The sequence below is a fragment of the Truncatella angustata genome (assembly GCF_020726525.1).
Source record: "Truncatella angustata strain MPI-SDFR-AT-0073 chromosome Unknown BKA67scaffold_3, whole genome shotgun sequence".
Classification (NCBI taxonomy): domain Eukaryota; kingdom Fungi; phylum Ascomycota; class Sordariomycetes; order Amphisphaeriales; family Sporocadaceae; genus Truncatella; species Truncatella angustata.
The window spans coordinates 3,954,178-3,967,527 of record NW_025763383.1 but is presented as its reverse complement, the minus strand read 5'-3'; the positions used below and the strand labels follow the sequence as shown (position 1 = coordinate 3,967,527).

The 13,350-nt window shown below is 47.5% G+C and overlaps 3 protein-coding genes across 3 annotated transcripts; all 3 read left to right on the top strand.

The window, feature by feature from the left end:
• Positions 1–357: 357 nt before the first annotated feature.
• BKA67DRAFT_562763 (uncharacterized protein) lies at positions 358–1,730 on the top strand. The gene has a single exon (XM_046102628.1). The coding sequence runs from the start codon at positions 687–689 to the stop codon at positions 1,605–1,607; it is 921 nt and encodes a 306-aa protein (XP_045960418.1). The 5' UTR covers positions 358–686; the 3' UTR covers positions 1,608–1,730.
• Positions 1,731–4,172: 2,442 nt separating this feature from the next.
• BKA67DRAFT_645526 (uncharacterized protein) lies at positions 4,173–6,589 on the top strand (the record flags this gene model as incomplete). Its single annotated transcript, XM_046105880.1, has 4 exons — positions 4,173–5,044; positions 5,109–5,163; positions 5,210–5,769; positions 5,890–6,589. The coding sequence occupies 4 exons, from the start codon at positions 4,173–4,175 to the stop codon at positions 6,587–6,589; spliced, it is 2,187 nt and encodes a 728-aa protein (XP_045960417.1).
• A 2,340-nt stretch (positions 6,590–8,929) lies between these two features.
• On the top strand, positions 8,930–9,592 carry BKA67DRAFT_516114 (uncharacterized protein; the record flags this gene model as incomplete). Its single annotated transcript, XM_046097785.1, has 1 exon — positions 8,930–9,592. The coding sequence occupies one exon, from the start codon at positions 8,930–8,932 to the stop codon at positions 9,590–9,592; it is 663 nt and encodes a 220-aa protein (XP_045960416.1).
• Between the last annotated feature and the right edge of the window lie 3,758 nt (positions 9,593–13,350).

Sequence of the window (13,350 nt, the reverse complement as noted above, 5' to 3'; positions counted from 1 at the left end):
TTAAAAATAAACCACAATACTTAGGGTTAGTATAGATTTAAGGTTTGCACTCCTTGGGAAACATTCTTTTTCCCATTGATTAATGCATTCCCCGCCTTCGGTGGCATCATAATAGAGAGATACAATTCAAGTGATCACAACTTTGAAAGCGAGATTACATCTGCGATGTCTTCGAAAGAACATGGTAACGCCTGTGGACATCTCCAAGGTTAGCGCAGTCCTCTTTGCACAAGCTAGTCAGGCACTATAAGCGAGGGCATGAAAAGTGATTTGTAGCAATGCGCAGCATTTGCATAGGCCGGCTAAATTTTAGAAACAGCACTAACAAGTTCCGAGGTCTAAAAAGAACGAATAGATGATTACTTATCACAAACAAACCAGAGGTGGGTCCCAGTCACGAGTCATGGCACCGCCGACTAACGATTACTAATTACACCAAACTCGAATATGTACCATTGCAGCAACAAACCGCTTTCTCAATAGTTCCATTGATTACCAACGTTATCTCAATACCACTTTATAACATATATAAAATGCCTCACAATGTGAGAGGATTCGTGATGACATACTGAAATATTACTTTGTCCTTTGGTGTTACCACCGCTGTTCAGCCATTCGTATTTCACTTCCAAAACAACGACATCTACAGCTATTGTCTCTCGTATCTTCTCTTACATAGCTTGATCATGACCTTTTCGGCGAATGATATTCCAGACCTTTCTGGAAAGGTGATCATCGTTACTGGCGGCAGTAGCGGTCTTGGCAAAGAAAGCGTGCTTCAGCTCGCGAGACACAACCCGGCTGTCATATATCTCACAGCCAGAACTGAGAAACGTGGCAATATCGCAATTGAAGAAATCTGCCAAGTTGCTCCTCAGGCCAAAGGCAAGATCAAGTTTCTTGAGCTTGATCTGGGATCTTTCGCATCCGTGAAGAAAGCTGCAGACACTTTTGTCCGCCAGTCGGATCGTCTGGATATCTTGATCAACAATGCAGGTCTGATGGCTTCTCCACCGGGGCTCACATCAGATGGATACGAGGTCCAGTTCGGTTCAAACTACATGGGTCCTGCGTTGTTCACCAAGCTGTTGCTGCCGATAATTAGTAGGACTGCTGATTTGCCAGGGTCAGATGCCCGCGTCGTCAATTTGAGCTCCGAGCTATTTAAACAGGCACCGCGGGAAAAGATTTTGCTCTCTCGTTGCGAGACAACCCTGGAGGACATATCTAGCCTGGCGCGCTATGGACATTCCAAGCTTGCCGACTACTACCACACCCGCACATTGAGCCAGCGCTTTCCAAAAATCAAATTCGTCGCAATCCACCCTGGAGTTGTCAACACTGGTCTGCTTGATGACCTTAAAAAAAGAAGACCTTGGATCGGTGGACTGATTAGTCTCATCGGGTTCGTGGTCTTGATGGACGTCCACCAAGGGGCACGCGGCCAACTGTGGGCAAGCACGGCAGATCGAGAAAGCGTTAAAAGCGGCGGGTTTTACAACCACAAGTTCAGGGAATATAGCGATAACGTGCTATATGATGAGGAAATGGCTCGTCGGTTATGGGATTGGACAGAGCAGGAGTTTGGAAAACATGGATTCGAGTAAGATTATGATGACTGATAGATTATACTTGACGGGCTGTTATATCTGTCATAGCTACTTAAAGCACTAAGAAAGATGTATAAAATATTTAATATGTTATTAAATGGTAATATATTTAATCCAACGGCTTTCATTTTAACCATTTACTATACACTGATGCTGACAATAAAAGTAGCTTTGCGGACTTGATTGGTACTCTTTGCAGAAACCGAGAGTGGCTCCATTTTGCCAGCCTAGCTTTCCATCCTTTGATTGTCGCGTCCAGTGCTCTATAGCGCTTCGAAAAAGTCGCGGGCCTTTTGACATTGGTGTATGGTCGTTTTAGTGTTTTCGGCAATATTACCACCAAGAATCATCCGATCATGATCTTTGACATCTTGCAAAGAAGTCATTGCGGTGCTTATAATGGCTAAGCCATCTCTCAATCGTTATACTATTCTGGTACATTTTTAAGCTACTGAATATCGTCAATTAGCCACCTCACAGCGTGAAGAGCTAGAACAGTAATGCCAACAATGATGGCGGTGACACTTGATGGGTCAGCCACGGGACAGTGCCTAGACCAGTTCCGCGGGAACATTCAAGACAATCATTGATATTATCGGAAAATTATGAGAAAGAGTGAACACTAAGGCAAATATCAATGGCTGGGCGGTTCAGATGCAGCTGCTGGTGCGAGGGTGTCGCGCAGAAGCTGACATCTTTAGAACGAGAGCCCATGCCTTACATACTGTACTCCATCGCCACACCAAGCCGCTTCCGGGCAAGCTTGCGTATGAACCCATTATTAAGCTCAAGCAGCGGCGCTAACGACGCCTCCATTAGAGTAACAGAACCATCTAAACCTGTCGGCACCGAAATGCGTGGGAAAATACCTGCCGGGGCCGCAACAAATGCTCGGGGCCGAGAACACAGTCCTCCCTGTCTTATATACCTAACTGTTCCTGAGAGACTCCGTTGTTGTCCTCTTAGTGGTACGGACATCGAGCATCAGTGAGATTGTGACAGTGCAGTCCCAATAAATGATCGCAGAGTTTTGTACCCTCATTGCGAGCTGGGATCTGATGGTTGTGAAAGAATGCATTCATATCGGACAGCCAATAATTCAAGAGGTTGTGCTCAGATCTGATCATGCAGTTGAAAACATCCCATTCGCCAAAGCAAATCTCGTCTAGTTTGGATCGCAATCAATTCTGCTTTTTGCACACATGTGGTTCTCACCCATATCGGTGACTAGCGGGTGGTCTGTCGGCTTCATTCATGGTGCACAAAAGTTCGTCAGTCGAATTTGACGTGAATTCTATTATAGTTCAAGTTTAGGGTGTCATCTAAGCCATTGTATCAGAGCTTATATTTTCAAAGATGCACCGAATCCATAAGGATTCGAACGTTCGGAGCGCTGATTGCGTGGATTCGCGGAAGATTCGGGATTTTCTTTAGTGATTGCCCTGCATACCGAATCACGAAACATGTGGCGAGTGTGGCCCGTCTCGTACACTCTGAAATTTCAGGACTTCGCTGGCTGGGCCCTGGGTCTCTGATGGTGGGCGCACTCACCTGGTTGAACAGTCAAAGTGAGTAGCCGTGTTTGAATCCAGAGTGCGATGTTCAGCATACAACTGTCGACAGCATCGCTCCATTTGCCGATCAGGTTGCTTTGGGCAAAGGGTTGTCGGGACCGTTGGGACCCTGGAGAGGGGTTCATCTGTTTAAAATCGCCGATCCGATAAATCAGGGGCCGAGGGCTAAACTGTTTCTGTGTACATCTGCTCTGCTATAAGCTGCCAACCACTGTTGCCATTACTTGATCAGGAAAAAGATACAAATCACTCATGTTAATGAGCAAGTGGTAGGTGCGGCTGAATACATTTCTACCTCTCTTCTCTGATGAAATTGAACAATGGAATCAAACATGTTGCACAGGATTTTCAGCAAATTTTCCGGCAAACAAGCTGAGATTCCAATCGTCGAAAAAACTTCTAGCGATTTCTCGCGCACCCCTCGAGCACGTGAGGAGTGATGTCGGTCTTGACAGTTCGCGTTCCCGCCAGTTCTTGTAACATCGTCCGGAGGACCCTATCTTCTCCTCATGCAAACGCCACGCACGGCTACTGATATGATACTCGGAAAATGTATGAAACACAATGTGATCGCTTATGATTAGATACCCTTGGACACCCCTGGATGAGCCCGTAGGATAGCCGCGACGATTTGGTAATGTGCGAAAACAAGCCACAATGTTTCGCAGCGTTGTTAGCGTTTCGGGCTGTTACCCCTATGACATTTTCCAAGAGTCCCACCCGATCACATATATATTTTTGCCGCGACGTGTCCGCACGTAGCAGCCAGTGAGACTTGTGTAAGTCAATTGTTTCCTCAAGCCTTTTCTCCCCTCCTCCTCCTCCTCCTCCTCCTCCTCCTCCTCCTCATTCGCCGCTGTCGATGCTCTCGACGCTGTCAAGCTGTATAAACACTACTGAAGCGTTCGCTGCGACTTCAAACGAGTTGCGAGGTACCCTAAAGCGCTTACTGGGACTTATTTTTCGTAGTCTGAACTCTAATCAAAATATGGCGATGACGAACCCAAACTGGACACCAGGCCTAGGAGGATTACCACCGTATGATTCTTTGGCAAGAGAGGAAATAATACATTGCCAAGATAAATTGGCATGCAATCCTGTGGGGTCTACCTCATCAACACGGTCGGGGACGGTCAGAACTATTCAACCTATGATGGAGCATGGTGCTACCACCGATGTGACACACAGATCTGATCTGGTGTTTTCACAGAGAGCGGGGGCATCAGAGAGGACGTCGACAATTCTAACGAGTATCCTTCCCATGGTTGCCAGTGCTTTCCTAGTCGCTGCAGCAGTCGCGGATAAGAGATGGACGGCGAGCCCGCTTCTCATTCCATTGGACAATCGAGCGACAGCGCAAATTATTGTGTCAATCACTTCCGCATTTCTGGCTTCTATCAATGTCTACACCGCCACTAAGCTTATAAATGTGGCAACTCGTATCCATCTTCTGCAGCAGTCTCTCAGCTTGAATACACTAAAGCGCATTGGAGCGATCACAAGCAGACAAGCGGCATCAGGCTTACCCATAACAATGTACACCGCGTCTATCATCTCAATGCTATTGTTCACGGTGCCAAATTTTCTGTGGATCGGCGCATTGACTCCGGTCACGACCAATACCACCTTGATGGCGTCTAGGATTCTGAGAGTTCCACAGTATACCAAAAGAACGATGGGAACTTGGTCCACGAATAACAACCACAAGGCAGATGCGGCGTGCTCTACGGTGACCAACGGAAAGGGAATCTGGAGCGACTGTCCGGCAAGTACCATACACAGCACACTCCTGAGCCGAGCAGCCTCAGCCTCTTCAAAAGTCAGCCAGATCCACTCCAAGCATGACAACGGCCAATATTCGTACGTCGGCCGATCTTACGGGGTAGGTTCCCCGGCTGGTATAGTTGACGACAATCTTTTCCAGATGCGCAACAACTCCAGGCTTCTGTCCTACAACTATCTTGAATCAGGTTACCTTAGTAAGTCCCATGCATTTACAACGCCACGTCTGAATGGCACATTGAGCTCGTCCAAAAGGGCAAGTCGGGGAATGGCATCCCCTCTGTCTACTACGCAAAGGGTGAGTTTCCGACTGCTCCACCGGACAAGGTCGACTTCTTTTCGGTTGTTAGCAACAACAATGACAGGAGCCTTGCTGTCATGGCCGCAAAATACTATAGCAGTCAACACATGATCCTTATAACGGCCGGGAGCAACTACAGAGTCCTCAATGGCACGCAGTGCGAGGTCCATTTTGAGACAGCCAATTTCAATGTCACAGTTGGCGCCATCGCTAAACATGTGACCGTTTTTCCTTCGCTGGTGACTGCGAGAGACGCAGCAGAACCGCCATTCGATCCAACCCTTGGCATTGCCATGACGGTGACCGATCAAATCAATAGCCTTGCTATGATAACAACCACCCTTTATACATCGATTGTGGGTGACGCCTTTGTTGCGAACATTGCAGCCATGACAGGCAAGCCCAGCAATTCTACATTGTCATCAAACGAAGAGTCCCTCAAGGCCACTGAAGACTCCGTGACTGCCATGGTCGACGAACTTCTCTTGTTCGTTGGTAGCAGGTAAGCATCCCATCGATCATCTCGATTGTTTCGGCGCGATAACAGGCACCCGGCCATATCATCCCTAGCTGCTAATACCCCTCCGAATTGTCTCAAAACGGTACTGACCAGACCACATAGCCAATTCTTTGTTCCAGATGATGGCGCCGGCGACTTCTTCAAGCCAGATGCGCGGCTGACTGTTCAGGCCGTCCGACTCGGTGATGCTACCTATATGCATTTGATATTCGTAACTTGCGGTATGCTGCTTGTGACAATGCTCCTCGAGGCGTTTCGAACCAAGGGCTGGAGGTATCTGCCACGCTGGGACTTTCAAGACTTGTCATGTATCATACTTTCTACTGCGGTGATAGGAGAAGATGTTGTGGGAGGTCTATATCAAATTGGGCGAGGGCGATATCTTCAGTGGACTGGAGGTGATCAATGGTGGGAAGCCGGTGTAGATGGCAATGCCGCACCGGCTCCTGGGGACAAGGAGGATCTTCCAGAGATCCATATCTCATTAGGGAAGAAAAACATCTTGCTGTCGACGCCGTTTGACGAGCAGGGCGTTTCAAGAAAGGCGAGCTTTCCGCCGTGGCATTGCGGACTTGCTATATTAATGAAGTTGGGTGACAATCGCCGATACTCCCCTGTCTCCGGCTGCTGCTGTATGGCTTTGTGCTTTCGAAGCGTCCAGACGGCGATGCAACTCTGCCTATCATTACGCTGGGTAATCATTTCACGGCAGAAGCGTTATTCGCGTACATTTTTATGTGGTTTCCCTGTTTTGTCTTTACCAGCGATCTTACAAACACTGGGGTTTGAGATGGGCCGCTGAAAGTAGACCGTTGCAACTTAACGAACAGATATTCTGCTATTTGTTCAAGTGAACATTGATATATCTCTTGCCGTGCAGTACATGAAACAAACAAAAGCAGTTTGCCACGTTATTGTTTAGAGCAGGCAAAGCTTCTGACCTCAATGTCCCAAAATGGAGCTAACAGGCGCACTCGCACTGGAAACCACGTTCACATTTCGGAGGCCATGCTAGGAGGCACTTCATGTAATTGCGTTTGAAGTCTTTAAATACAAGTGCGGCAATCGTCCATCATGCCAATACTCATGTCACATGAATGCAAGCTATGTAGAAAATGGCGTGACGTCTGTTTCCTCGTTTCAAATAGCCTTAGACTTCGACTTGAGCAAAGAGACTGTGTCAGAATATACAGTATTGATGACCACGACTCATGCAGCCTCAGACCTTTAGTAGCCCAGGCTTGTGGGGTCGGTCACGAAGGCTGTGTGTATAGGTCTCGTAAGAATGATGCACAAGTTATTATAGCTCGTCATTTTAGCCAGTTGTCATCACTCTTTTTACCTTGGGTGGCGTTGTCCATCTCCTAAATGAGATGTGGTCCACTATCAGACACGTAACAGGCATCTCCTGGCTGGAGACTAGCCCAGTAATGTCTTCCGTAGCTTTATCTCAAGGATCGTTGCTGGCACTGACTATAGTACAACTGCGTTGTGACACCGAGCCCACTGAGTCATCTTCAGCACAAGTCTTCCTCACATCCACTCCTGTCTCAGCCCATACAAGCCCAACGACTTCCTAGACTTGTCGGTCATATTTTGAATCCACTCAAGTCGTACCACGGACCGTCCAGCGTGGATCTACAGTGGATGAGCTGGTTTGCATGGTGTGCTGGTCCACCAGGGCATCAGGGCCACCGGGGCCACCGGGGGCCAGGCTATATATGAGCGCGTCTTTCCGGCCGTTGGGACTTGAACGTTCACGTTCGTTGTCCTTCTCGGCCATCTCTTGAATGTATCACGGTATGTTCAATCAAAGTTTGCTTATCCACATTCAACAAGCGAAACAGCAGTGCTCCATGGCATCAAATCTCAGATGCGGACTGAGGTAAAGTCTACCACAGCGTGGTGAGCATACAGGCGAGAAAACATCACAGATCTACATCAGCTCGGAACAAAGTCGCTGCGATAAATGCCGCATACCACACTTCCAGGACTGTCAATCGCATTGAAGTCGATCCTTTCAAGTGGCAACCTCAATCGAAATTTTATATTCAGTTCCAACTTAGTGCCACGGGCCTTGGATGCGACGGGATTCTAGAATCCTTGAGCGAGATTCTAGAATCCTTGAATGGCATTCTAGTGGTTGTAATGACGTTCTAGTTACTATGCTGCGGCGTTGTGGCCGCTCTTCGGGAGCACAGAAATCGCGCAACGAGTTGAATCACAGCTTGGTCGGTCCTATGGGAGAGTCAGAGCTGCACCACATTTTCTGGGAAAATCTGATCCACCAAGTGCGGTCAACAGCGTCCGCAACGCGGAAGTGGGTATAACTGACTTTTTCTTCAAGCCCGGGGCCTAGACATTCGGGATGTGGTTCAGGATTAATAGCGCTTTCATGTGCGTCGACAAATGCCCGGACCGACACTAACAAATCGACAAACTTATAGTGCGTCTTGCGTCTCCATATCCTCATCTGGGAATTTCGTAGCGATGCAGCATTCTTATTGGCTGATCGAGTCAGGCGTTTGAGGTGTGGAGCTTAGAGCCGATGAAATTTTACGCTCGGCTCGTCGGCTGCTTGTCAGGTACGCCCCACCATAGACGTCAAGACCGGCGATAGAGTTCAGGAACCAGCGTCTTTCACATGGCTAGCCGCTGTCAGGTCCACCAGGTTGCGCGTGGGAGTGGATTTTCCCCTGAATCGGTCCTCCAATCGGAAGCATAACGAGAACCGGCTCTGTCAAACGTGAGCGGAGACCGGTTCATTGTTGAACGCTCTCCACAAGGGCCTCCGCCCTGATCATGAGTTACGTGCCGTGCCCTTTGTGCCCTATGCCCCATTGTCGCCCGCGCCGTACGGGTCTCTTCTATGTGTGGCCGAGTTGTATAAAAGGATATAGCTTTCCAACATAATTCAAACCTTTCTTTTGTTATCACCAAGTCACTCCTTGACATACACAGATCAGTTTGAGTAGATCTCACGCACAATCATTTCCCTTTTTACACACCTACACTTCAGTTCCAGACCCCAGCGGTTGACCAGTATATACTACTCGTAGATTCGAGCCACCAGTTCAGACAACACCTTATCAAAACACTCTCTACCGGTCTCTTTTTCCAAAGAAACTATCACAGCATCAAAATGCTCGCCAACACCCTCACAGTCCTTGCCACCGCTGTGGTCTCCGTCTCCGGAGCTGCCATCGCTCGTCGCGACAATGGCGTTTCCATCACTCCCCATGACAAGTTCTCTTCATCTATCGGTGTTCTTGGTTGCAAGATCAACACCAACCGCGTCGCATACTGGCCTTCTTTCCCCAGTTGCGATAGCATCTGCGTCAAGGTTAGCGCTAACGGCCGGTCCGTTAACCTTTTGAAGATTGATCAGTCGGGTGGTGCTCATGACATCTCATACGATGCATGGAACTACCTCAACGTTGGCGAGAGTGCATCGACCGATCCTACCGCCGGCGGCGGAATCCCTGCCACCTATGAGGACGTTGACATGTCCGAGTGTGCCGATCTTATCAATGAGACCGAGGGCCGCCTTGCCTTCAGCGCAGCCAACTCCATGAACTTTGTCAGCAGCTGTGGCGCTGATACTTGGATTGGCAAGAACTTTGCTCTATACAACATCGCCACCTCGTCCTGCACGTACGGTTACGATGAAGTCTGCCAGTACCCAGACCTTTCCCTGGGCAACCAGCCCATCTGCCCTCACCAACTCGGTGCTCAGCCCGCTCTCACCACTTGTCCTGTTTACAACATTGACTACTTGACCGGCTCTGAATCGCTGGCATTGTAGATGCACGAAACGATATTGGATTGGTTATAGACAATATTTCAGGAATAGAACTCCCCCTAGACGGTGGATATGATAGATTAGAATGATTAAATGATATTCATGACACGTTTTCACAAACACTTCATTTCACGACATGATCTTGTGCACGTGATTGGTACTGTTTTATGATACTGGGTAATCTTCTCCATCTGACCTGTTGTGCCACTTTTGGTGTCGCAGGTATTAATGACACTCACAACTTTTAAGTAAGGAAGGGGGTCTGCCAGAGTATCAAAATCTTGTCATATCTCGACATCATGTTCAGTTTCCAAAAGATTTCAACTCGAAATGGCCCATGAGGTTACTGTCCTAATACGGGCATATATTCATGGTGTCGCATGTGCTGTAGTAAAATCTTTAGATCTTCGAAGCTGAAGAATAGGAGTTTAAGACTCCTTAATGAGTATGAGGCCTATGATGGTGATGGCAAATGCGGCTGCACTCATGATGGGAGAAGATCCGAGTCCACTCACTCAATTGTGCAATAATACCACCAAGTATAGGGCCTAATGTAGGACCCAGCGAAGGAAAGATGGCAGAGATAGCTAAGCTTTGCCCCGTGCTCTTGGGCCATACATGTCTGTCATGACAGGCCCAGTGAGCTTGCTCCACATCAACAACTCATGGGAACGCTGACTAAATATAGGAGTACCTACTGCTATGCCCGTTGAAGCACCCACACCAGCCATCAGTCGACCGATAACCATCATCGCGATGGTTCCTCCGACTGGAGTTATGGCGTTCCAGACAGCACACCATAAATTTCCTAGCGCCCAAACATATTTGGCACAAGACACTTACACTATATTTGATTTTGAGTTCTCAGAAACGATTCAAATGAGGATCTAAAAACGGTCGATTTCGGTCTGTTCATTGACCAAATCTTTTTCGTGCCTCAAGCCCACTGCGGATTTTAACATTTCCACTTTGTTTTGAAGGGATACAATATTCGCGGGTTCGTAGTCATACTGTTCTGTTAGCTAAATTCAATGATATGATTATCAATCACTCATGGTAATTGATGCGCAGAGAGCTCTGCCCAAGTGTTGGGACGGATTTTGATGGCTTTACTTGCTTTTATATTGCACCAAAAGAGCGTCATGGCCCCCCGAACTGTAGAGAGATGTCCTTCACGTATGACAGTGGTTTCCGACTTGTCGATCATGTCCCCTCGGCTTAATGATCTTCGGTCCAATCCGCGGGCTTGGATATGGGCTGGTTGCTGTATGTGGTTAACTGCCTCGGGCTCAATGAGGTATCTAGCCAATCCAAACTCACCAGGAAAGAAAGACAGGCTGCTGCGACGTACTCCATAATCGTCGCATTGGTCGTCGTTACTGACAGGATTGATAAAGCATGGTCTTCGCATACCAGTTCATTGCACTCTTAGGAAAACATCGAAAACGGCAGCACGTCATGCTTGAAGCGCATCATGAAAGCACCCGCTCCAACGTCGAAAGCTTGACCCAACTCAGGTGGACCTGCACCCGTCACCCAATATCGAAAAGAAAGAAAAAAAAGTCGCTTACAAGCTTGTGGGCTTTGTAGACGCTCCAAGCTTCGATGTGATCTTAAACAATCATGCACAAGGCTCATTCGACGAGGGTGCTCAAATCAGTGCGACTTTTCATCGGACTCTATATCACAAGTATGTGCCTTAAAGTGCTCCGATGTTTGGATGTATGATTATCTTTGATTGCCACAAAGGCATCGCACTATTAAACATCTTCATTATGATGACATTACAGTCGGCACCTGCTTCACGTACATTCAATGATGTTGCAGAGGCTCGTAGGTCTACCGCACTTCAGAACACTTACGGACCTCCCAAGGAGTGAAACAGTCAATTCCATTAGGGCGAAGGAAATCTCGAACACACTAGACGTGGACTTACTAGATATGGACTTACATGACTACCCTAGGCACAATTTTCAGATTCATAAGGGATTCCTTGGTGCACTTCATGCTCACATATCCTTGCGGAAGACGTCAAACAAAATACATCTACTCCGCTCAAGATTCCACAATATCATTACTTTTTTCAAACGGACTATCACGTAACTCCTGGTTATGAAGTTCTGCAATTTTTGAAGCAGAAGTGTCTGGTCGAGAGTTTCATGGGGCGATATTTCCAGAACCGAGCTGGTGGAGGCAAATGTCTTGAACTTTTCATACAGATCTGACTCGAGCAACTATGGCATCATCACGGGTTTTTTCTTCATTATCAGGAGCCAGTTCCGATTCAGAAACTATGCGAAAGACTTTAGAAAAACTCTCGTTGCCCTTTGCGCAATGATTCGTCCATATCACCGGAGGATTGCGCTTCGCAGTCTACATAGACATCAGGTGGTGTATAATCGGCATGATAGCATCTGTTGTTGGAACTTCAGCTGAGATACTTGCTGCCTCTGATCATCCTGTCCTCAATTGAAATACTACTCGCGCCGGCCTAATGGCAAGCATGCATAATGTCGTATAAACATGTCTGCTGTTTTGTCGAGAATGCAACGCGATAGACGGGCTGTTTATATAGCATCTCACCGGGAATCACTATCTTCTGGCCAACATGAGGAAGCGATGAAATCTTATGCCACATATTGCGCGAGTGGTGAGGTATGCAACGCAGTTGTTACTTTGGGTCGGCATCAGGCGTCTTCACTTACCACACCACTCTTTCTGTCACAGTCCAGAAGACTCACCTTTTCAAATTTATATGCTTCAGAGACGCATCTTGTGGCATACTTGGGTCGACCTCCTCGGCTGTCGCAAAGGTTTTGCAAAGCTCACGCGCCGCTCGACCTTATTCAGGAACAACTCTTGCTCGATGGCGACGCACCCAAGAGTATAACAAACACACTCGGTGTATCAGACTTCAAGGCGGAAAGCAAAATCCACCACAGTACGTATTTTCAGCATTTTCCGTTTTGAACTCTTCACCAAGAGAAAGGGTTTTGAAATTGGCACTTGGGACACACACCGAAGAGGAAGTATGGAAGCATGGCTCAGTCACTCAATAAGAGTGCACTCGAGATTTTGCACGGCTACCACCATTTCTTGAACAACTTGTAAATACATCACAATAACTGGAACTGGCCTGCAGCAATATGTCTACAGAAGAGGTTCTGAGATGCTGCAGTATCCGACTGAGCTTTGAGGCCAACAAATTACTCGTCTGTCACTGCTTCGCAAAGAAAACTCAAATCTATCTCAAGATCTTCTGGGGGCAACAAAAATTCTGCTGAGCGATGTATTAGAATTTTAAAGGAGAGAGTTGAACTACATAGTTTCTTGCGATACTTCACATCTTCTGGTGTTTCACGGTCTGCGCGCAGCTGTTATTCTGGCTATGGAGCTTCTCAAGTAGGAGAAATTTATCGGTGCTTCGAAAGTGGCACGCTTGCCCAGAAGTCAAGTCGTGCAAGATTTGGCTGTACATGCAGCGGCATTGAGTAACATCGACACAACCCACGGCTTGTCATTGACCTACAAACATGGTGAGGTCATCATAAGGTGGATAGTGGATAAGGTGCTGGATACTCCAAAGGGTAAAGACATGACTACAGAACAAAGCGGATCTCCAAGGGTGTTGAGTGCTGGTGCGATAGTTTCCGATGAATTGGTCAATCGTTTCGACTCACTACAGCCGGATTTTGCTCAAGTCGGCATTGGCACCTCTCAATCTAGATTTGAAGCCCGTGCTGCTTGGTTGTGAGCATGAT